General features: G+C 36.8%; 1 protein-coding gene across 2 annotated transcripts in view; it reads left to right on the top strand.

The window, feature by feature from the left end:
- Positions 1-5050: 5050 nt before the first annotated feature.
- LOC106663628 (nuclear receptor-binding protein homolog) overlaps positions 5051-24937 on the top strand; it is a 57257-nt gene continuing 37370 nt past the window's right edge. Inside the window, exon 1 of one of the 2 annotated variants that reach the window (XM_014388597.2) lies at positions 5051-5927. In XM_014388597.2, the coding sequence (XP_014244083.1) occupies positions 5805-5927 (123 nt within the window). In that variant the 5' untranslated portion in view covers positions 5051-5804. The remainder of the gene's footprint in view (positions 5928-24937) is intronic. The other variant, XM_014388598.2, reaches the window with a different exon arrangement.

A 24937-nucleotide genomic window follows, 5' to 3' on the forward strand; every position in this document is an offset into this window, starting at 1 on the left:
TAAATGTGTACATTTCAAATGACCATTTAAATTTATTCAAGTTTAAACACTTATTTGTAGTTCAAATGACACAGTCGTCTAAAATCAAGTGGACATTCAAACAACTATTAATCCATTTACGTTTTTGTAGTCAATTGACCAAGTTACTTCTTTCAATCAATTAATTATTCTTTCTAAGGTACTGATTGAGATAAAAACGTCAGTGTCATGAGCGGGATTCGAACCCACGACCTTTGGCTAAATACGCCGCTACTCTACGACTTGAGCTATCGTGACTTCGATCCTCTCGGACACCAACTCTCCATCTCAACCTACAACCATTCGAATTAATCTATTGATTAATATTTAAAAAGTAACAGAAGTATCACTTCACAAAACAGCTCCCTGTGGCCACTTCATAAATGACGATTCACTGAGAATCCAATTCGATTATACAACATTTGAAAATGGCAAAAAGAGGGAAATTTTGAACAGCTGTAGGTTGAGATGGAGAGTTGGTGTTGTCTAATAGCCGAAGGTCATGGGTTCGAATCCTGCCCGTGACACTGACTTTTTTATCTCAACCAAGACCTTCGAAAGAATAATTAATTGATTGAAAGATTTAAACAACTGTTGATTTTTTTTTTTCTTTGTGGTCATTCTTGCCACACTGTAGTTGTACACAATGGGTGTGTATGTGATTTGCGAGGTGATTTGATAGTCTCTGCTTACCTGGTCTGCACCGACTCCCTCAGGACGTTTGCTGTGTCCTTGACAGGTTCTCCGTTGACCCTCTCGTTGTGCTCTTGTTGAAGAGATAACATGAACTAGAGCGTCTTAGCAAAATGGTTGTTATCTACATGCTCATACACATAGGTACGAAGGGTAACGACAAGGTGGACAAGTGGACTTAAACTGTCATAATCCAGCCCTAAAAATGCAATAAAAAACATGATTAAAAGAAAGTGGCTGGTTCAGCACAAAATCTCTTATGTATCAAGAGCACTGTCATTATTCCTTCAGAGGTTCTGACTATAGAAAAGTAATCTTCTCACTCGATTAAGAATAGGCCATGCGAGGCTAACATACATAAACTTTTGGGCCAAAGCGTATAGAGAAATGTTGCTCGACGTGTTCTATCTAATTAAAGGTGCAATTCCTGGGCTCTGTATAAAGAGTGCCCAGAAGTGCCTCCCAATATGAAACTTGTTCTGAGTATTTTTTTTTTTGGGGGGGGGGGCTCCTGTCCTATTTTTGGAAGAGACAGGGATATTTTATTGAATATAGTAGTGATTGTTTGGTGTACCTAGCGTGGTTTTAGAGTGAATGTATTTATTGGCATGAATGTGTAGTGCATAAGCAGAATATTGAATACCCCCTAACTACCCACAATTAGGTTAGTTATATAATGGGTGTGAATGGTGGTAAAAGAATATCAAGTACTCCATCACCCTAACAGAATAAATCATATGTAAATAGGAAAGAATGTATTGAAGAATGAATGAGAGTATGAATGGGATTGGATTTAGGAACTGATTGCCCTAGGGGATGAAATGGCCTAGTTGTTGATAGCGTGAGGAGCCCAAGCTTGGCAGTCATACGCATAAGACCGAGGTCTGATCACAGACTGCCAACACCCGGGGATAGGTGATTGTTGAGGCGAGCCAGGAATTTATTGTGACTTACAAAAGCTGGACTTGCCAGTGGACTACGGGAAGTGATAAGTTCGACTCTGTATACATTCAGAAGTGCACTTACATAAATCAGTAAATGACACCGTGAACTAAAATCAAGTTAACATTGAATATAAACTACCATTGGCATACATGGATATAAAAATTGAATAAACTGGAAAATCCTGGGATGATTTTTTTTATACCAAAATTGATGAAATTTAATATTAAAAAAAAAAAAAATGACTTCAAGTTTCACATTTTATTCTTGAACATCATGGAGCTTAATATTTTATCCGTTGACACATAAGGGACATGCATCAGTCATGATAAAAGTTTTAAATTTATGCCACCACTTACAAATTAGTTTCAATCAAGATATGAATTATAACTAATAATTGTAAAATATGAGTATAAAACAATAGACATCGTAAATTTTAGAAAGCTTCCAAATTGCCATATCTATCTCCAAACACATTCTAAAAGTTTTTTTTTTTTTTTTTTATATTAACATGAAACTATTCTGCGATTAGAATGTAATTCCTCTCATACCGAAAGGGATTAATTTCCAACTACCATTGGGTGTCATGCGCAAGAGGTCGAAACAATTTACAACACATTTTTAATACTATAATCAATTAAAAATCCATGGCCTGTGCCGGGATTCAGACCCGGAATCGCTCACATGGCAATTGATAATATATAAGTTAAAAATTTTTTTGTTTTTTTAAACAACCCACCTGCTGCATGTGAAATTTAAATTTGATCCAATTTGTACATGATGAGTAAATTGACTTATATGTGAAAAATAGGATCTAAAAGTTAATTTGAGCAATAAAAATGGGACAGTTTGTAAGTTTATAACTGTAAAGCTTAAGCTCAAATTTACAATGGTTTGAATACCATAATGTTACTGTTTCCAGATTTAACAGGAAAATATATACTTAGTACAAATATAATTTCTGAAAAAAAATTAGAATGTCATTGACAAACCACCTTCACAATTGGCTTCATTTTATTACATACACTACTATTTTTGACTTTTTAGATACAATTTATTATCATCAATACTTTTTTTGATTTTTGCCTTAATTATCCCAATTTTTTGTTTGAAACCAACCTTATAATATATGATGTATTGAGGTCTTTTATTTCACACGAATTTAATTCTAGGAGTATGAGACCTCCTCCATTACAAATATAAAGAGATAACATAGCATAGTTATGACAATTCAGGCAGCTTCTGTTCAAACCCCTAAATTATTTAATAGATCCTTTGTTTCCCTTTGTTAAGATGCAGTGGCTAATTAAATGTCGAGTTCAACCTAAATTACAAACACTTCAAACAGTAGAACATTAATAACTGTGACCTTTTTATGGTATGGAGCAGGAGAATTTGTGCCATTTCTTGGCGACCAACACGGCACTCGCATCTGTAATGACACCATTTTTGGGGCTCACAACATGGGTGTGAATTGAGCCTCCAGTATGCCAGTAGGTTTCCATAGAAGAAACTCATTTTCAAAGGGAGTCGGAATGAATTCAGGGTTACTGAGTCCGATCCCGCCCAGACCATCCATTGAGGAGTGCTCTGTCAATTTTCATTTTTCGCCAGCAGTCCCCTTAAACGTAAAAAAAAAGTCCAGAGACGACAGTGGAAATCGACCGTGGGATCTACTAGCCGAGAGTCTAATGACTAATGACACTCTGTTATCATGGTACCCGGTAGCTCTTGATATTCTTTCCCTTTTTGTCACAAATGGACCGTCTAACAAGCCTCAAAAGCCCTCAATCTCCCACCTTTACATGTCTATGTCAACAGACTCCTGAGACATAAGAAAATAAAACCAGATATAAGGAGGGGCCATTCTAAAAAGAATTAAAATAAATGAGATGGCTACAACGGTGTCTGACAAGATGAGAGAAAAGCTCAACTTTGAGAGACCTTTCCAAGTGGACTTAGAAACTAGAGACATTTGGAAAAAAGGTGGCCCCCAAGTTTCAAGAAGGGGTGTTAATATGGTACACAGATGGGTCAAAGATGGAACAGGGAGTAGGCTTAGGGATAAAAGAGCCGAACTACATCCTAGCGAAGTCCCTCGGTCTAACCCCAATGCTTTTCCCAGCTGAAGTCCATGCGATACAACTATGTGCACAGGAGATTAGATTCTCTCCAAGTCAGGCAGCCATAAAGGCACTAAATGAGTATGCTTTCAGCTCCAAATTTGTCTGGGAGTGCCTAAAATGCCTAACGACCCTGAGAAAACAAATTAAGATAACTTTAAAGTGGGTTCCTGAACATGAAGCATAGAAGGAAATAGACAGGCTGACCAACTAGCCAAAAAAGGGGCAACCCTCTCACCCATGGGACCAGAACCACAACAAAGTTCTCCAGAGTGGGTGTTAAAATTGGAACTGGAAAAATGGATTGAGAAAGAAAAAGTCAAACACATGATAAATACTCCAAGTACGAGGCAAGCTAATAGATATATAACCATCTATAAACAGAAGTTGAAAGAACTCCTCTCGCACAGCAAGCACTATAGGCCTCTACATCAGCCACTGCCTTCCTAACTATCACCTTAAAAAGATGGGAAAGATGAGATGGAAACATGCCAGAGATATCAACACATGTCCTTTGTGAATGTAAAGTGTTAGCCGATTACGGTTTACTTTGGCAGGACATTTCTCATACCCAAGGGGATCCAAGAAGAGGCACAGTTTTATAAGAAATAGAGCACATTCCAACGTATGGCAATAAGCTATAGGGTTTTACAATAGATGTGTTTAGATCATAGTGGAGGAAATGATTGTATTCTGCATCAACCCCCTCCCCAAAACCTTTTAAAAACCACCCTTTTACACTTCAACTGCCAATGTCCAGTCTAAGGACCGGACAAGTTATATTGCATGATATCCTTTTTTATTTCCTTAAACCAAAACATTTCTTTATTTATGCATGGCAAGATTCTTCAATAGTCCATTATCGAGTAGGGATATGTATTCAAAGTGAACTCTTATAGTGAGAAGAAAAGCCTGGAAGACCTGGCTCAGCATAAAGGAAGGCTGTGGGGGTACTCGGGCAGCCAGAACAGCCTCCTGATGAAGAACTGCATCTGTCTGGACATTTCTCCTCCCTGAGTACACTCATTCTGAAATACATTCTTGCCTATTTACAGACCACTCATTCATTGGAAATGGTTCAATTATAAGCCTTGATATAAGCAAAATTGTAGTTCTAAACAAAAATGGGAGTAAAGCTTTAATGACAAATATTAAGAGTATGAATTGAAATAATATAAAGCTATCCCAATATTTAAAAAAAAGAAGAAAATGAATTGAGTTGTAATTTATTCTAGTCATGTGTTACTGAATAAGGTAAAATTATAAAAAAAACACATTCCAAATTAAAACACAACTTAAATTTAGAATCTTGAATTTTTTTTAAAAATAATATCCCAAGAAATAAAACTAATATATCTGATTAAAAAAAAGAGAGAAAATAAAAAATAATAATATAGTAGGTATGGAAATAAAGGAGAGGTAAAGGGACCGAGTTGTATGAGAAGAACTGAGAATAGAGAATATAGTAGAAGAATAAAAAGAAGAAGTGAAGGAGAAGAGCGGGTGAGGTTGAGGATGAATTTGGGAAAATAATTGTTGAAAAGGGGAAAAACGTGTGGTGGGGTTGTCGGACGTGGTCGTTCCTCTCCGCCGTATGATTTGTTTTTTATTGCTGCGAACCGAGAGCGCTCTGCCCAACGGCTCGAGAACCGAGTTGGAAACGATAGCGAGTGCGAGTCGCGACCCAGTCCAGTCTCGAAACATGACGATGGAGCGTGTCCCGTCTCGACGATTTTAACCATCCAGTTCTTGACTTTCTTCGGCCCATTTGAAAAGAGTGTGACTCAAGAGACTCGTTTTCATCGCCGGCTTCACAGTTCAAAATCGGTCTCGACGGTCGTTGATCATGTTCAATTCACGCGGAGTGTCGCGTCCGTTGTACAGTGTTTTGAGGATACGAGAGTCGTCCTGGTCATGTCCCTGAGCGGTGCGAGGACTAACTGATTTTCGTCGACTCTGTGCCGGCGTTTGAGTTTATAGCTGAAGGATTCTTAGTCGTAGAGTATCGTCTTTCGATCTTCGCTAAAGATGCCGAGCGGCAAACAGCGTTCCGAAAGGAAGACCCAGAGGGAAAGCGGAGAGGACTCGGAGGACGAGAGTGAAGTCCTGGAGGAAAGCCCTTGCGGCCGTTGGCTCAAGAGGAGAGAAGAGGTGAGCTTTTACTTTTTTTTTAACTTTTACTTAATCCTTTCCTATTTCAAATATCGACCGGCACCTTTTCCACGGGTACTTCTCAGACGCCGGCCTTATAAAACGGCGCCTCGTGCTGCCGGTTCATCGACTCCAAATCTTCCACTCTCCAATACCTCCAGGCAACCTTACAATCTAAGCTAATTTCAATTCTTAAAATTGATCTTTCATACCGGTTGGAAACGACGGCCGTTTTTTTAACCAGTAACTCCAGAAGATCCTTTTCTTAATGACTGTCGTGGGGAGGTGAAATCTTGTATCAAAACTCTTGTGATAACTCGGAAGATAAAATTTCAAGTCAAAGCCGTTAACGGTAAAAAAAATCCAATTTCAGTCTGTTTTTCTCCCAGTACGAATAACAGTTTATTTTCCGTTCAGAAACAAATACGTACAGCGTTTAGCATATTTCAGAGAATACGGCTTAGGACAAATTCGCGCTTTTGATTCCGTTTCGATCCTAGAGGCTTTGATCGAAAGCGAAAACCGGAAGGTTACGGGATTTCATTGACTGCATTATTGTTATTATTATTATTATTTTGACACTTTGTCACAAAAAAAGTTGTAAAATATAACAAACTGCCGAATTGCATAGTATTTGCCATAAATGTCGGGTTTTCCCTTCGTATTGCACAATTGCAAACATTGCGGGTACGTTATCGGCGATTGCAACATATAAACCGGCGTTCAAATCCGGTCAGCCCTTCGGCGTTTCGCTCAATTCGTATAATTTTCTTTTAAAAAAAACTGCCTTAGAATTTTTTTTCCCACCCGGTGAAGTACTTAGTCGAACCCCAATCTCAGTTTATCAATCAATTTTGTGACTTAGAAGTAAGGGTGAAAATTCGAACAGATAGGTCAATGATAGTCGTTCAGGTAACAGTTGTGTGCCGTCAGTTGAATGGAAAATTTCGAGTACTGAAAAACATAGACTGTCTTCGACATAATTATTTTCTATCCGGTTAAGTAGTTGTCGAACCACAATTTCAATTTGACAATCATTTTTATGATTTTGAACTAAGGGCGAAATTTCCAGCAGATCAGTTCAACTTAGTCGTTCGAGTAACAGTTGGGTGTCGTCAGTTGAATGGAAAATTTCGCGTCGACCGCATCGAAAAGAAAGAAATTTTTTCTGTGCGTTCGAAAAACTCCAATCAGGTTTACATCCTTTCCAACCACGATACTCTTTGTTTTGCCCCTGCTACTAATTTGAAGCAGCTATCAAAATTTCTTTTTTTCGTCTGTCGCCCGTTCCGTGCACTTAAGCATCAGGAAGGACTGACGTTGAAAAAAATAGTGTCTGACATAATTAGTATTTTCCTTCCGTTAAGTCGAACATCATTTTCAATTTATCACGTTATGTGCTTTTGAACTAAGGGCAAAATTTTCGCATTCACTGCGTGGAAAAGAAAGAGCCTTATTAATTTATTGAAACGTACAGACTTCTTGTGCTTCTTTGATAAACCAGCAAAAACAGTTTAGACTGAATAGACAAAACGTCCACTAAGAACATTTTGTTTCATAGAAATGAGCAAATATCCGTCATCAGTCGGATAGAACTGCTGACTTAATTTAAAGTTGTGTCATTGGTCAGTTTAAATCTTTCTTTAAAGCGTATAATAAAATTTTTACCGTTTGCTTCCATCTTCCCAAAATTTGTGGAATGATTTTACATTTTCCTTGAAGTTTGGCCTTCAAGATTTTGCGTTTAAGGTGTTTTCAGAAAGACCGATAATTGACTTTTTTTGTCGCGTTTACAATAGAAATTAATGTGCAATTGACAAATTCAAATCCTAATTATAAGTCAATTAGGATGTTTTTTCTTAGTATTCTTCAATAACAGCTTTCTTGGTTCGAAAACCAGTCGTGGAATCAAATATTTAAGTATTTTTAGTTCCTTATAAAAAAATTCTTCTTGTTGAATTATTTGAACCCCGTATGGAGGTTGTTTTTCATTAAGACATCTCTCTTTCTCGTTCGACGCATTCTTCTATGATTAATTGCATGATTGAATTTGACTGCGGTTTGCAGAATTGTGAGGTCTGCGGGGTTACGGGGTTATCGCTCGTTTCCTTATCAATTTAGTCCCTGTGGTGGGTTAGTTGCCTCTCCCAACATATTTCCGTGATTTGAGAACAGATATTGAATCACTTCAGCCAGCCCGAAATGATTTGAAAGCGACCAAAATTCTGTATTCTGCAGGTTTAAAATTGAGGTTGTGACCTGACTGAGATCGGTCGTTTCCGAATCAATTTGGTCTCTGGTCGGTTTTATAACACTCCCTACTTATCTCCCTGATCTGAAGACCGATATCGATGAAATGTTTCGGAAACGTCCAACATTTTGGGTTCTGCAGAATCGTGAGTTTTCTGGTCGGGGTCTGGCGGGGTGACGGATATAGGTCGTTTCCAAATCAATGTTGTTTCTATGGTCGGTTTTTTGCCTCTCCCTACTTACATCCCTGATCTGAAAAACCGATATAGAGACGCATCATCCAGTCCGAAATGATTTATAAACGCCCAACATTTTAGAAGTTCTTAAAACCCCAGAAGGGCCTCAATCTTTGTCTATGTTTTTGTCATGCCCGGTGTCTAGGGTCGTTGTCATTTCTGACGAATAACAAGCAGCAAGGATTATATTAGCAATTTTTTTTATATCATGTGTATTTAAAATTAAAACCCACTTTGATGATAAGTTCAGAATTAGCAAAGGAAATCAGTCAACAGTATTGTGTGGCATGTCTAACAATATGGAACTCACACGTCCGTTGATTAACGTAAAACTAAAATACTTCATACGTAAATTGCACAAATTTACGTCATGAATTGCTGACAAGTTGTTTGCTGTGTAAAAATGAGATAGTCCTTGAGGTAATAAAAAACGCTAGGTGAATTTTTAAACATTCATCGTCATTGAATTTTCCTTTCCTAGTTTTGATCAAAATGAACTCGAAAGGGGCTGGATTTGATGAAAGCTGGTGTCTCCCTTTCACGTCGATTGAAGTTGAAAGCCGGGTCTATCGTTGTAGTGCTTTAAAGTTGTTGCGTTTGTTCAATTTATTCGTAAAATATATTCAACCAATGGACTTTCACCTCGGTGTAGATAATAAGAAATGGTGTATGCAACTCCACCATACTTAGGCTATTAATATTTTCTATATGTGCACAACAGTTTACTTTGGTTTTAGCTGTTGAGATACATTACTTAGAATATAGAAAATTTAAATCCAGGCATTTAACGAGTTAGGACGGAATAATGCTAATTCGTTAGCTACGTTACCTGGGGTTCGTTAACCCCGGTAAGTGAATAGGAAAATTGTTTTGACATTCCCGCGATAAAATATCGGACGACATTCTTCACTAAACAAACCCGTCTTTAGCTGTCAGTCCCTGCTTAGCCGGCCGAATTCCAATTGTTTTGACAAGATTCTACGTTTATCTGTAACACGGATAAGATAATAATATTTACAATCGTTTGGACGGTCTCCCTAATTTTTCTGTTTACAAATAACGGGATGAATGTGAAAAGTTTGACTCATATCTCGCCCTATCTCGGAAACAATGGATTTCATAGAAATGAGTACGACAGCGAGTCTTTTACGGCCTTTTTATGCTTACTCAGCCAGCCGGAAACATCGTAATCAAAGATTTAAAATAATTCAATCAATTTTTGTTAAAACCGCAGACTGTTTATAGAAGTAATTGTTCGGAACCGAAACAGTTTTGTGAAATTTATTCTTGACGTCTGGGGAATGTTGAAATTACAGAGTTGTTCTTGTGGAGGGTTAGTGTCTCTCCCTTCTTATTTCCCCGATCTGAAAACCGACATCGAAACGCGTCAGCCAGTCCGAAGTGATTCGAAATGACCAAAATTTTAAGGATTTGCAGAAGGTTTATGGTTGAAGGCTGCGGGGTGACTCACACCGGTCGTTCCTGAATAAATCTGTTCTTTGTGGTGATTTAGTGCCTCTTCTTACTTATCTTCCTGATCTGACATCGAAATGTGTCAGCCAGTACGTTATGTTTCGGAAACGACCAATATTCTAGGTTTTGCAAAAGTCCGATCTTCCTCCGTCTAGATTTTTCTAATGACCAAGTTGTTTGCGTTTCTGTCTAATAACTGTAACGAGGATTATGTCGGCACCTTTTTTTAAAGGCACCTGCACTGGAATATGGTGATATGCATTTAAAATATTTTTAAAAAAACACTTCGATAATAAGTACAAAATGAGCGAAGGAATCAATACAAAGTATTAATTATGCGTAGGTTTATGCCTCTCCCTACTTATGACCTTAATACTTAACACTTTTCTTATAATAAAAAGGCGCCTAGTGTCAGAACGGAGAAATAAAAATATTAAAAAAGGAAAATTTTAGCTTAAAAAAAAAAAATTAAAAAAAATAAAAATAAAATAAAACAATTGCGAAACCAGAGCCTATTCACAAGGCGTATACGTGTCCGATATTTTGGGGTGTCGAATCACCAATAAAAGTTGGTCCAAATCCGTGACCCCACAAACCTGGCCCCCTTGTTAGTTCAGTTTGAAATGTACTTTTTTTTAAAAATAGGAAGAAACCTATAAAGTATCAATCGCTTTTGGACGGTGTACGGTTTTTGTAATTATCCCCGAGTAAGGATATAGTTAGAGGTAGGCATACTTCGCCAAGACGTGCACCCTTGTCCACAGGGACGCATTGGGGATCTGTGCCCCTCCTTGGGCGCATGCCAAACTGTAAGCGCCCTTACTTTTTTTTTATATTTTACTTTCAATGTCAGATCAAATTTCAGTCTATTTCTTACACGCATTTTTAAAATTTATTGATTCATAAGTTGAAAAATTAATTTCCAGCCTCTAACACGACGTTGAGATGGAATTATACTTTACGAATGTAGCAATTAATTTAACATTTTCTCGACCTGGGTTGAGTTTTATATCAAAATTGTTTGTAAATGTTCAATTACATTAGATTTTACATAATGTCATTCAGAAATCGTGAGATGCGGTCGGTCTGGTGTGATGTAGGTTTCAGAAAAACATTTTCTTTATCGATTTCTGAATAATCATCGACTAACAGTCACTAATCACCACACATATTTATTTACTTTTTATAACAGTTTTTTAATTTATTTAAAAAAAAATTGTTCTGTTTGCAATCATAGCAGTTTATAATATAGTTTCCTCGATATTATTATGACAAGTTTTTGAAAACGTTGATTTTTTTAGAAAAATGGTTTCATTATTTGTTCTATAAACAATAAACGAGATTAAGAACATTGAAATAGCACGTTTGGTTGTGGTGAATACTACTCTTTGTTAAAACAGCACGTAGCCTGGAGGATGAGTAATTTTCAGTTAATTTTTCCCCTTTTTATATTTAATTGAGTAAGTTTCATTTATTTTTCTGCAATTTATTAAATCTTTATTTATATATTAATTTTGACTAGAATTGTGCCAAATTTCGTACTTTTTGTTATTCAAGGGTGCCCAAAGCCCCAAATAAAACTTCTTTTCTACTTCTTCTTCTCGAAAAACGACGATTTTTCCTAGCATTGCGCGTATAAAGCCGTCTTAGGACAGAATGTCTACAACTTTTTTCATCGTTTTTATACACAAATTGTCCAAGTTTATAACTGTACCGGTTCGACGGGTTGCCGGTCGGCCTGTCGAGAGATACCTTGAGCCAGAAAAAAAGAAGAGGATAAACCAAATACAGTATTCGAAATACCAGGATCGGCTTTTGGAAACATGAAGTGAAAGCGACGCCAAGCACTCAGGATTTATCGCTGGTATTCTTCTCGTGGGGTCTGAGCGCGAGCTGCTCACCCGACAATCGTGTCCCATAACACATCCTTGCGTCAGTCTACATCTTTTATTTTAGACGTGTGCGGTTGAATTTCGCATGTTATTAGACAGAAATAAACTTGGCTATTATCTTCTGCAATTAGAATTACAGAGTTTCCGACAGTTTTACAAGGATGGCTGCAATTATGCCAAATATACTAAATTATAGAGTGCTGCCAAGTTCTCGAAATATTCCTTTGCTAAATGGGGCGTTGAATCGTCATCGAGGTTACTGAATTGAACGTACTCATCGAACTTGGTTTTTAAAAAGTTGGAAAGGTCGGGAAAAAAAGGGCCGAATATAGTTTGGCCTCACAAATCGATCGAGAATACGTTTGCAACGTTGTGCAACACAAAATAGTAGATGCCGTTCTCAAAGGCGTTGTTATCATCTGCTATACATCCGATACAACGTTGCCAAGGGGCTCCCCGGTTAATCGGGATCGCTCCTGATACAGCCCGGCAGCAATGTCTCGCGGCAATCAATCGAGCTGGAACTGAGCCGATCACGTATCAGAATGGATTCAACTTTGAATTATATTCCGTATCAGAGATATATGACGAAAATTCAAACTGAAAGTTTCAATGATGTATCACATCCGTTGACTGTTTAAACAGCTAGTATGTGGAAGTAGTGGAATTCAAAAAAAGCTGTATCAAGCCGCTATATTTACCAACGATTGTCACGTGTTGGTACTTTTAGCATCGTCCATATTGTTTGCTCCCCTTTTTTTTCTAGTTGTTTATTAATAGTTTATTTACTTTTCGAGACTGAAATAACTGAAAATAACATTAACATACGAATTTTATTGGACAGTCACTTGTTCTGTGAGAAATCAAAAGAACAACTTTAATTCTGATGTGATTATTCACGAGTTTACACTAACTGCAGTAAAAATAAATAATACTATTAAAAAGCACACAAAAGAAAGAAAAAATCAACGTAAAAATAAAACAAAACACTTAAAAAACGGGCTATAAACATAGGACAACCAAAGCAGAAAATTTACGTTGATTTCGTTGGGATTTTTTATCAAGTTAAAATTATATAAAAAAGGAAATTAGAGGAAAAGAAACAGCTTTTAGAAAATTTGCAGAGTCCGAATCTTTATACAACGAAACCCCTTTTAACGGACTATTTTTGCATTCCCCAGCAAAAAAAAAAAGATAGGATTTTGTACATTTTAACGTATACCCTCATTGCGGACATTGCAAACAATCCCCTTTAGAGTAATTCACCCCTCTAGAATGGGCTTAAACAGTAAAAATATATTAAATTTACTTTTTTTAAGTCAAAAACGTTTGTTTCATGGAAGTACGATAGGTTTTCTTAAATGAGAAATGATGAAAACAGTTAAAATTTTATGTTTTGACAAAGCTCTTACCCATGCAGGAAGGTGAGCATACTACACTCTTGCTGACCCCAGTGAGATACTGCGAGTGTGAAATCGCGCTCCAATCTCTTCACTTCTGACTGAAGTTCAAAGAAGCAGTGACTTAAAATTGTAAACGGCGTTGTTTTTCATCTACGTGCGTAAGTCTGCATTTCATGATACTGAATAGACTAGACGTCCTCCTTCTCCACAGACATCGCCCACCCATCTTATTAAAGGTCGATTCATATCTACCAGCACAAGAGCGTGTCCAGCACGTAGCGTGGCAGACACAAAAAAATCCTTACATACAAAACATATAGGAACGTTCATGTTTAGCGAACGTGAGCGGAGCGTGTCAGTGCAGACATGTACCAGCACCGGGCAACATTGTCGCCGAGAATGTTTTGCTTGTGCCGGCACATGTCTGCGGTTGTCTTTCCTTGTCTGTGTGGTTCAATACTGTTAGTATGAATAGACGACAGCCAAGATTTGTGCAATTCCAATAGCTGAACTGCTTTTCGTTGCGATATGCACAGTAACATACACAATTTCATATCTTAATATTGCAAAACATGACTAAACTATGACTGTGCCATTCCTATAGTCATAAAAAAGTGCCTTAATATTTTGATCAAAATATGACTAATTTCGAGATTACCTGTTAGATACAAACTAACTCTCTATTTATCTTATTAGTATAGATGTGCGGTACGAAACGATGGGCATGTTGCATATAGTAATGAGATTTCTGTTTGAGCTCTGCGGGGTGACGGGCCTGCAGAACCACACAAACACCACTGAAGGAGACCGAAACGGATCTGTCGCGCGCAACAAAAAGCAATCAAATCATGACAGCTAAAATCCACACCACTATCAATAGGCAATACAAGCAATAAAAATGTAAGGTGATATAAGCGCAATTAGCAAACTAGTAAACAAGTGATACAGACAAAAAGAAAACAACACCTCAAAAGCAGTCATTAAATTTATTTATATATATTGGGAAAGAGACGTAAAAAAACTAAACCAATCAGGCATAAAAACTGCTCTAAAGACAACAAACATAATTGGAAAACTCCTGATACAAAACGACTACAAGTCATGTCCGCTATATAAAAACGACATTTATACAATGACATGAGAATATGGAGAAAATACATCTGACAGACAGAAAGAAAATTAAAAGACAGATATCAAGAACACATAAAGTCATTTAGGGACAACGATAGAAAATAACTCAGGAACCGTTAAAAATTTTATTTTGTATACTGGCGATAAAATGCGCAGCTATGATTCTCCTAGTATATAATTATTGGCGTCTTTTTTTTTTCTTTTTTTTTTGCTAAGAACGAACTGCAAGTTAGAAAAAACAGGAAAGCTGTTATTGACATAGCGTGTTAATGAATAGTAGTATAAATATTCATTATTTTGCCTTCTACCTTCTTAGTTCAAAGGCCCGACCTAGCGTATTAAACGTCCGCTTGAGCCCGTTTGTGATTCTAATATGCTGACAGTAAGAACAATCGGAAATTTCGATGACTAGGTTTGTTGCGCCAATGTGTTAAATTGTCAATGCAGTGTCCGAAATACATCAAGAGATCGAAGATAAGAGGATATAATTTTCGGCTGAGAAGACACCAGATTGAAAAGCGGTAAACTGCGTCAGTAAGAGGACTTTTGACGAAAATTTGGCCATGGAGTAAAGATTAGGATAAGCCTGTTTATGCCAATAACGGAAATCTTGGGTAATGGCACTAAACGGGCGTCGTCTCTCCTAGTCCCATTTGGATGGCGTCCCACAACGAGAAGGCAAGCGCTTGCTTCTAAATCCGTCGGATCGTATCTCGAGGAGGCTTCTCGAAGGCCACGACCGAACCATTTTGTATCGTCTATTGTATTATTAGTCGCCCTTGCATTAATAGTAACAGTTACTACTTACCCGGGAAGCCGTTTCCCAGGCCAACAACTTACAAATTGACGAAACGTTTCCCGTGTGTAGTACACTTGCTGTGAATTTGATTTATACAGCGTAAAACACTCGACGTCGTGTGAGCGGGTTGGCGTTGGATCTATGTGTTTTGAAGTGGGAAATTGACGAACGAGAGGATAAACAAGCGATTCGATTCGCTTTCGTTATTCGTATCGTGAGCTCTTGAGGAGTGACGGACCTGGTTGAAAATGATAGTGTGTTTGTATGTTACCATACTTCTTTTTCTTGAGAAAAATTGAGGGTTTTTATGCCAGGGATGACATTTACAAGATGAGGCAATAACTAACCACAGAAGATGGCGACAAAGCGAAACAACTCTTGCCCAAACAACGAGGGTATGGCAGACCAATATGATCGTCAAATGAACCACAAATCTTTTATATTGAAGTTGAGACGTTTCCGATAATTTTCGTCTTACCGCTCGCTGGTTTTTTTATCTGTCAGTTACGTTTGAGAATTTCGCAATCTTTATTGCTGAAGATCTGCAAAACTACAGAAAATGGTCTAACGTGAGTTAACATTTAAAAAACACAGATAAACGTAAATATGAATGTGAGAAGCTTGTTTGATGTACTATCATTCATACTGCCATAACGACCGTATTACAATTCTCGGTATGCCTGTGATCTATCCATTACGGAGGTACAAAATGACGTCGGAAGACAATGAGTTATCTGAATTTATTGGCTTCCCGTTAATTAAATTAAGAGGTAGAAGACCCTAGTTGACTTAAAATCTGTTGGATCTTCGGTTGCTGTATCCTGTCCTCTTCGTACTGCGAAGTCAGTCCAAGGTGATTTTTGTTGCATCCTGCTTCTTTAGCGTTAGTTGAACCATTTATATTACAATACCGAAACTTCTCCTGTCGATGGTCAACGCGTTGCTGTGAGTTTTAAAACCCTTAATCAAATTAGAAATACATTCCAATTGTAGTCACATCTTGCAGGGTAAATTTTTCGTATCCAACTATGATAAAATTTTTGATTCTTACTGCTCGTTCATTGTAGGCAGTTTTTCTTTTACTTCATGGTAAAAGAGTACTCGATAGAGGTTTTCCTTTTACGTTCTTCATTGATCATTTACATTCTCTTTGCATATTTGCATAACCTTACTATCAAATGGCTTCTCTGTTTTCCGAGTGTTCAAGTGGCACTATAAACGAAGGCAAGGAGAAATTTACTGAACTCTTTCGTTTAGTCATCAAGCACAAGATGATTAATAATTTATTTACTTTATTATGATTACGTAAACTGTATTTTCTCTCTTATCAATTGATTATCTTTTTTACATCAATTATAAAGTTTATTTATATGATTGGGTATATATGGGTATCTTGTAAATTCACTCAGGACATTTACTAGTTGTTACTGTGATTTTCTCCCATCAACGTTGGCCTTAATTAGAGAAACCTCCGCCTCAATTTTCAGACTTTCAATTTCGCTAATTTTTTACAGGCATTTTTCTTTGAGATTTCAAAATTTGACCAAGTAAAAACATGGTTTATTAGTTATAAGAGGAGGAAAGTGAAAGTTTGATTGTTGTCTAATAAATTCAAAAAGTTATTAAAAAAATAAAGAAAGAAAGTAGCCATTTGTTTAATATATTCTTGTTGTGTAAAGTCATAAATATGAAAGTGCAATGCCATACAGCGAAACATTTAATCTCCCATTTGCCAGAGTATTCTAAGCTGTTGTTACAAATGTTGTGAGAGGAGAATGTTTTATTGAACAAGCTTGAACTGACAGCAGTACGTTTAATGTCTATTGATCTTTCTCCAACTCGATGTCATACGTTTTGCGTCTAGTATTGCAATTCCACCCTATTGGCACACTGTTGATTTTCTCTATAAAATCTATGCCGGCTTGTTGGAATTTTGCCCCTCTGATCCAACTGGAATCATTGACATATTTCATCGATAAGTATTTGTGAACGTAGTGCAAAATATTGTGCATGCGTTGAGTCGAACCTTGTTAAATGTCACAGAACTTGCCAAAGCCAAAAAATAATTCCTGCAAACACTAATTATACACGCAGAGAAAATATTTTGTCCACATAACGAGCTTCCTTCTGTTCTGGTCACACTGCAATACAATGTGACGAGTGGTTTCAAATCATTTTACAATCATTGTTAAAATTCAAGGAAAACGTATGAAAACAATCTCATCAATAGGTGTAATTGATAAGAACCGTTGAATATTCGTACAGGTCATTAGGCAGGTGAAGAAAGAAGAAGACTAATTGATGGGTTCACCAAGCTTTCGGCAACTTATAGTGCCATCATCAGGGCCTATTTATTAAAAATTAAAATAAATAATATACAATTAACAGTTAATAAAATAATATTTGCAATGATATTCCATAGAAAACTATTGTAAAAGCGTTTTGGGTTTAAGGTTATGAAGCAATGCAAAAGCAACATAGTTTTCCATGTTAATAGTTTCCTGCACTCTTGGGAAAGTATGTATATTATTATACTTTACAATTAATTAAGGTTTTTAGTTGAGATAAAAAATCAATAGCACGAGCGGGATTCGAACTCACCATCTTCGGCTAGATACGCCGCTGCTCTACCACTTGAGTTGTCGTGACCTCGATCCACTCGGACACTAACTTCCCATCTCAATCCCACCTTTTTAATTTTCCCTCCTTTTTGCCATTTTCAAATGTCGTGTAATCTATTTGATTTTCGGCGACAAATGAAATGGCCACGGAGAGCTTTAGTGAAGGTATACTTCATTTTTAAACTTATTAAATTCACTAGTTTCGTGGTCCACTTGACCAATTAATATCTTACAATTAATTAAGGTTTTTATTATTGCTTTACGAAAATGGTAGAGCAGCGGTGTATCTAGCCGAAGATCGTGAGTTCGAAACCCGCTCGTGCCATAGACTTTTTTTATCTCAACTAAAAACCTTAATTAATTGTAAGATATTAATTGGTCAAGCGGACCACGAAACTAGTAAATTGAATTATTTTGTTAACTGTTAATTGTATATTATTTATTTTAATTTTTAATAAATAGGCCCTGATGATGGTACTATAAGTTGCCGAAAGTTTGGTGAACCCAACAATTAGTCTTCTTCTTTCTTCACCTGCCTAATGACCTCTACGAAGATTGAAACTCTACATAGATTATCTGCAGGTCGATCAACAAACATCATAAAAACCGTTGATTTAAGGCAATGGACAAAAGCAAACGTCTGATTGCTTACAAATCCACTTATTTGTAATTTTTTTCCTTATCGGTTATTTTGAAAGTTTTTCAACATATTTTGTCACTGATTTGTTTACCTACCCTCACGATTGTTGACTTCCTTCATCTGAGAGAGGGTTCGGAGAATTTTAAATATTACAGTATAAAAGTACCATTTATTTTTAAATTTAACCCATTATGGCGTAATGTTGTCTTGGAGCAAGACAAACTTGAACAATTTTGTTAAAAGATTAGCGGAAAATCCTTTGAATTTAGTGATAGCGAGTTCAAATTGGCATTAAATAAATCAGTGTTGTTAATAAAGGGTAGGAACAAAACTAGGCCCGTCCTAAACTTTCGGGATTGTCTGCTAACCATAAACAAAATTGCTTTGAAGCAACTTCGGACAAGAAAGGGTGAGAATATAAACTGGATAAGAAAATATTTGTTTTGCTAATATAACTATAAATACAAGAGCCATGTTGGAGAAAGAAGATCCTATGATAAGAGATTTTAGATTGGCGCCAATACAGGGGATGAAACATTGAAGGGAAAACACTGCATCCCCCTCATGGTATTAGCTTAGCTTTAGCAACTTTGATAAATTTAGTATTGCCCTGAGACAACATTGGAAAAGTGTTTCGTATAAGTAAAACGCAGTTGTTTACATTTCTAAAATATAGAACAAAATTTTTTACATGCTTGGGTTGAAAGGAGAAAGAGTTCATTTTAAATGTTATATGGTGGCAAGTGGCGTTTCTTGCTCATAAACGGGCATCGTTGGCAAGTATGATGTATGAACTACTTTCTCCAAATTAGTATTCTTTTTGTCGTAAGATCGTTAATTTAATTATAGTCGAACAAAACGCCCCGTCTCAAGCTCACATTTTCAGTTCGAATCGACATTTTCTACTAGGCGATGTTCAAGAAATTGAAAAACAAGGAAGATATGTACGACATTGAAATATAAAGTTCTAAATAGTAAACGGCCCAGACAAGGTCGAGTGCCCTTGACTCCCAATTAATATATAAACAGTCGGTTTGAGTCTTATTGATTTATCAACGGATGATATATTAGATCGGACAAATCAATCGGACAAGTTAATGAGTTTTACTTTCAAGTTTTCATGTCCATTCATATCCGGTTTTTATTTATCCTCGGTATGTTATTTAAATTGCCTTCGGATTTTGTGTGTGTTTGTGTGTGTGTATATGTGTAGTTGGCTCCTACGCAAAGTTTAATAGAGGCTGTAATTTTAAAATATATTTTCTCAGTTAATGAAATAAATTTTGATCTCATGCTTAAGTAAAACGTTCAGTTTAATTTGTAACCTGTGGTTTTACTAACAAGGATTAAACATTCGTTTTGTTTAACCATACTTATAGTTGATCTTAGGTTTACTTCCCTTGCTTTGTTTTTTTAAAGAGGACATTTTATCCTTTGCAAATAAACAATTAAAATGAAATGTTTCTAGTGTTACATTACAGCGAAAAAACGAAAACAAAAACAGATCAAATATGGTAATGTTGCTTTGAAAGTAGTTCTATGCCTTGACACTGCACGAAATAAAACGTTTATCTGTCGTCTTCGAAAAATGTTTTATTACCGAAAGCTGCAGCATACAGGCGGAGATTTGTATCCTGTACATGAATTATACACATTCATTACAAATTGTTTTTAATGATATGTATAAACTGTCGGGCAAAATGCTAACTCTACAGTCAGTACTGCATCTGGAGGACACCTTGTATGTTAAGCCAGCGGCTGGTTTGTTATCGGGTTCAAGGGAGGAAAGCCCGGAGCCATCGTTTGAAACGATGTGTCGGGTTCTTTGGATAGGAAATAATGGAGAGGGAGTTAGCAGTATGGTTAGGATGGGCTGAAAGAGTGGATTGAAACTTGAGGAAGCGGGAACGGATCGTTTTTTTTTAAACAGTGATAAGGTCATTGTGATAAGTGAGGTTGGAGACAAAGTAAGGACTTTGGAGAATGCTTATGACATCTTCGATTGGAATGCTTGAATCCTTTGGATGTTGGATGGCTTGGAGGTACCCGATAGCTCCGCTTCATATGTCCAAATAGGTCGAAGTAATGTCGTAAAGTCTTAGTTGTCCAAATCGTCTATTTTGTTCTTGTCGCATGAGTCCCGTGTGAGGATTTCAGTTAAGTTTTCTGTCTAAATATAGCCCTCTATTTTACTTGTGTCTTTTAAGTAGTTCTTTACGGTTATCGTGTAGACGTGGTCAAGGCTGTTGGTTTAACGTGAACATAATTTGGGTACATTGTTCAGTTTCATTTTCACGTTTTGCTCCATTCTTCAGTGAGCTCAAGATGTTGGTTATTGAGATGCCTTGAGAAGGAGATGAAATTGCGGATCATCGCGAGGTTGTGACGATGGTGTGGGATGTATCGGCAGGCCAGCAGTATAAATGGTATATAGGATGGGATCAAGAATGCTCCCTTGTGGAACGCCGGCCTGGGCCTTGTCTCAGCAAACTCATTGACTCACCTTACTCTGAAAGACCTGTAGAAGTTTAGGACTATTGGTAATAATAGTAGGTAGGAACTGCTTTAGCTTGAAGAGGACTGTATTTGCAAATGTATGAACAAAACAAAAATGTGATATGTCGACTTTGCAAAAGTGAGTTTTAAACAGTGTTCCTTCATTTTAGGGTAGTTAGTAAAAAAATAGACATCCAGCTCACCTGGTGCTTGACAGTTTCAAATTTTTCGGAATCTCAAGACTCAATGTTATTCTATTTTGAGAAAGAACATCGACATGCAAACAGGTAAGCGTGAATTTGATTTAGTACGTACTATTCGTACGAGTAGTGAAGTTATGTCGCAATTTGAATTTTTTTTTTTTACCACATTGCGAATTCCTAATGTTGGACAAGCCAACTTTTACATAGAACGTCAATCGAACCATTTCAACTGTAACTTATAATTACTTAATTGCAATTAAATTGCAAAGCCTTATTTGATAAAATTAGATTAATGAAAATAACTGATAACGCTGATAATCTGAGCTATTATTATACGAAATTGTATGTTTGTTTCTAGATTTAACAGTAAACTTTGAACCTTTTATGATGGTGAATTGAGATTCAGACTTTATATTGATTTTGATTTGCGTAGAGATTTAATCAGGAGCTGTTGTGAAGTGTGTGTGAGTGAATCATTTTTAAATTAACCATTTTCATCGTAAAAGCGTCAAAATTTACAAGTTGAACGATTAATTTATAACCTGGTATGTTGACAGATTTTTCTGTGATATTTGAATATTATTTTATCTTGATAATTTTTCTGGTATCTCCCGTAGTTCTTTTTCGTACTGTATAAGAAACTGACGTGTCTAATATAATTTATTGTCAAAATATGGTTTAAAAAAGTGTATACATACATTATTTATTTTAAGAGGTCAAGAGTTGAAAGCCCTCCGATAGTTTTTCCTCCGTGTTTTATGAGAGAAATCTTTTCTTCTAACAAGTTTCTTCTGTCGTCCTAAATAGGCAATAATTCTTATGCATTGAAGAGGAACTTTTCTAAGCACTTGTTTGAGGGATTCTTACATCTGTGTGCGGTGTTGAAAAAAGAAAACAATTTCTAAAACCATTTGACGGTGAAAAAAATAAAAATAATATAATAATTAACAAAAACCTTTCACATTAAACTTTTGTCTAGTAAAATTCTTAAATCGAAGTTTCTTTGTAATAGGAAAGCTGTTATACTAGTTAAGAGCACGTTTAAGTCTTGTATTGGTGGCACCTTGATGCGACCATGCTCGTTAATTCGACTGTGCTTTCCAAACCGGTCTCAAGTAGAGTCATGCCGTGTAGAAGGACTTTCATCGAACTTAACACGAATCAAAAAGTTTTAAAACATTTGGAAAACAGTAGATTAGATTATCTTTATTTCCCACGCAATTCGTTTACATTCTTCGGTTTCGCCAAGAGAGTCAAGTCAAAAGTCATTCAAACTTTCAGTCAACCCTATTTCAGATATTAATTGAAAATTTTGATAATTGAAATCAATTTAAATCAAGTACTTTACATTTTTAATGAAAGAATGAGGGGCAAAAATTTTTTCGCTAGTGTGAGTGGATGAACACATGTTGGACTGATCCGACACCGATCACTTCTGGCTTCGTCTATTCTAGCCGGTGCGACTACGTACAACAACGAAAATAAATCCAGTCATGTGTTCTATGTTCAACTGGGTGGTCAGTTGAACAAATATTCTCTTAATTAAAACCTGGTTTATTTCGTTTTAGGCTATTTTTAATGTAACATGTATTTATTTAACATTAAACAGGATTTTGTGAATATTTGTTTTAGTATTTTATATCTCAATAAAATCCGGCGAGAGGTGTATATTTCATACATACATACATCTCTGGAAGGGACGAAGAAAATAATCTTCAAAAACATTTTTACCTGGGCTTCACAGAAATTTTGGATTTATATAAGCTCAAATACACACACATGTATAAAGTTGGGCTTATCACTTCTGGCAGTCCACCGGCTACTCCAGCTTTTGGAGTCTACAATAAATTGTCGGCAGGCTCTGAGCATCACCCAGGTCGAGTGTTGGCAGTCCGGGGGCAAACCTCTGTTTTATCCTTCCAGACACAGATGTTGGGCTACGGGTGCTGTCAACATCTAGACCATTCAACACCCAACACATTCAGTTCCTAGATCCATTCCATTCAAACTCTCATCATTCTTAAGTACATGCTTTCTTATTTACATGCCATTCACTCAGTTTGGTGGTGGAGTACTCGATATTCCTCAGCAAACATTTACACTTACTAACCTAATTGAGGGTCGATGGAGTACGCAATATTCCACCATAGGTCCTCTTACAGTACACATTCACGCTAATAAATACTTTTACTCTCAACACATGCTAGGTACATAAAACTATTAGTATTGTATACAATAAAACAACTGTTTTTTTCCTAACGTCGAAACAGGGGTCCCAGATACTTGCTGCCGTGCAAATTCTTATATCGGGTGGCATTCCTACGTACTCGTTATATGGAGACATAGAATTGCATCCCTTAATCAGGAGGGACAATTGAACATCCTTTCTCTCAATGCCGGACATATAGGCGAGCTTTGAGCCAAAAGTAGGTGTCCGTGTGTCCACCTCGCAGGCCTATCCTTATTCGGGTGAGGATGACCCTTCTGCTCGTCAGATGCTCCGAGGGCACCTATCAGCAGCGCTCTTCGTAAGAACTTCTCTGCTGAATCCTTTTTTAAAAAAGGATTGAACTCCGCAATGACTCCATCATTCACCATTTCTTCTCTGCTGATCCTGCCTACCGACATTGCCAGTTTTTTTGAAACACGCTTTCTATTTCATTTTTAGTGTCAGGCCGGATCGCGATGTTTAAGTCTGTAGAAAGAATTTTATTTTTATATTAATTTATCAACACTGCAGTAGAGTCTATGTTGCAAAAAATGCTTCCATAAAAAAATGAGTTGCAGAATTACAATTTTGATTAATCGGCTTGATCGATTTGATAATCTGTGTTCCAACCTTTTAAAACTTATACTTCGACACGTTATCGTGTCTAACCTTCAGCAAATTAACTCCTACGCTTGCCTAATTCTCAGTTTTATGTTGTTTTCCATTCTCCAAATATTTTCCATCTCGATAAATCGTTCCGTATCGGAAGCTCTTGTTACTGGCTCTAAATTGTCGGAGAACCTTATTGTATCTATTGTGTGGGCAGGATAGGAGTTATCATCTTCGTATAATAGATAACGGGTGACCCTAGGTCAGATTAGTTGGGACAACTGCGCCTCGCGTAATTCAAGTCTACCAAGCTGTTCAAGGACCTCCAATTTCCCTTCAATTCAACTCGTTGGCCAAATAACCTGGGGTGTAGTTCAGTCGCAGGACAGCCGCACCGGCCAATTGTCAGCTCTGTAAGACGGTCGATACGGATAATTGTATCGACCTTGTGTCTTATATAGTCGAAATTCGACGCAGTCGGTTTAATAAAACCAAACGTTTCGGCGAAAATTTACAAAAGACGCACGTATCATATCCAATTTGAAACCCCTTTCTAAATAGAGATATCTACATCCAACGGAAAGAGGAACGTTATCCGACGTTTCATGGAGCCTCGTCTATTTGACTCATCACTAAAAAACTCAATTGTTGCATAACTCAATCGGTGAGCCGACACGATTTAATCGAACTAATTCCAACCTGTAGGTGGTGTAACACTTGTGCTGATTTTTTTTTTACCCTCCAAATTAGAAGAAATATAATTCCCTATGCATCTTTTAAATTCTCTTGAAACACCTTTAATCTTGAACTTGTTCTTTTTAGAATGTTTCAATAAGTTGAATAGATGTAGACCGAAATACCATCAGCTATAGTAGGAGTTATGGAATTATCCTGCAATGCATTCGTAATAATAAAACAGGCACTGGAGTTCTTCAATGAAATAACACAAATTTTCATTAATAGATTTTGTTTTACAATGAGAAAAACGAACTTCATCGGTCATTTGGGGTCACCTCCTGGCACGGATCGATAGCAATATGCCCCTCTT

This window comes from Cimex lectularius, unplaced genomic scaffold (assembly GCF_000648675.2).
Source record: "Cimex lectularius strain Harlan isolate CLEC.00 unplaced genomic scaffold, Clec_2.1 scaffold204, whole genome shotgun sequence".
Taxonomy (NCBI): domain Eukaryota; kingdom Metazoa; phylum Arthropoda; class Insecta; order Hemiptera; family Cimicidae; genus Cimex; species Cimex lectularius.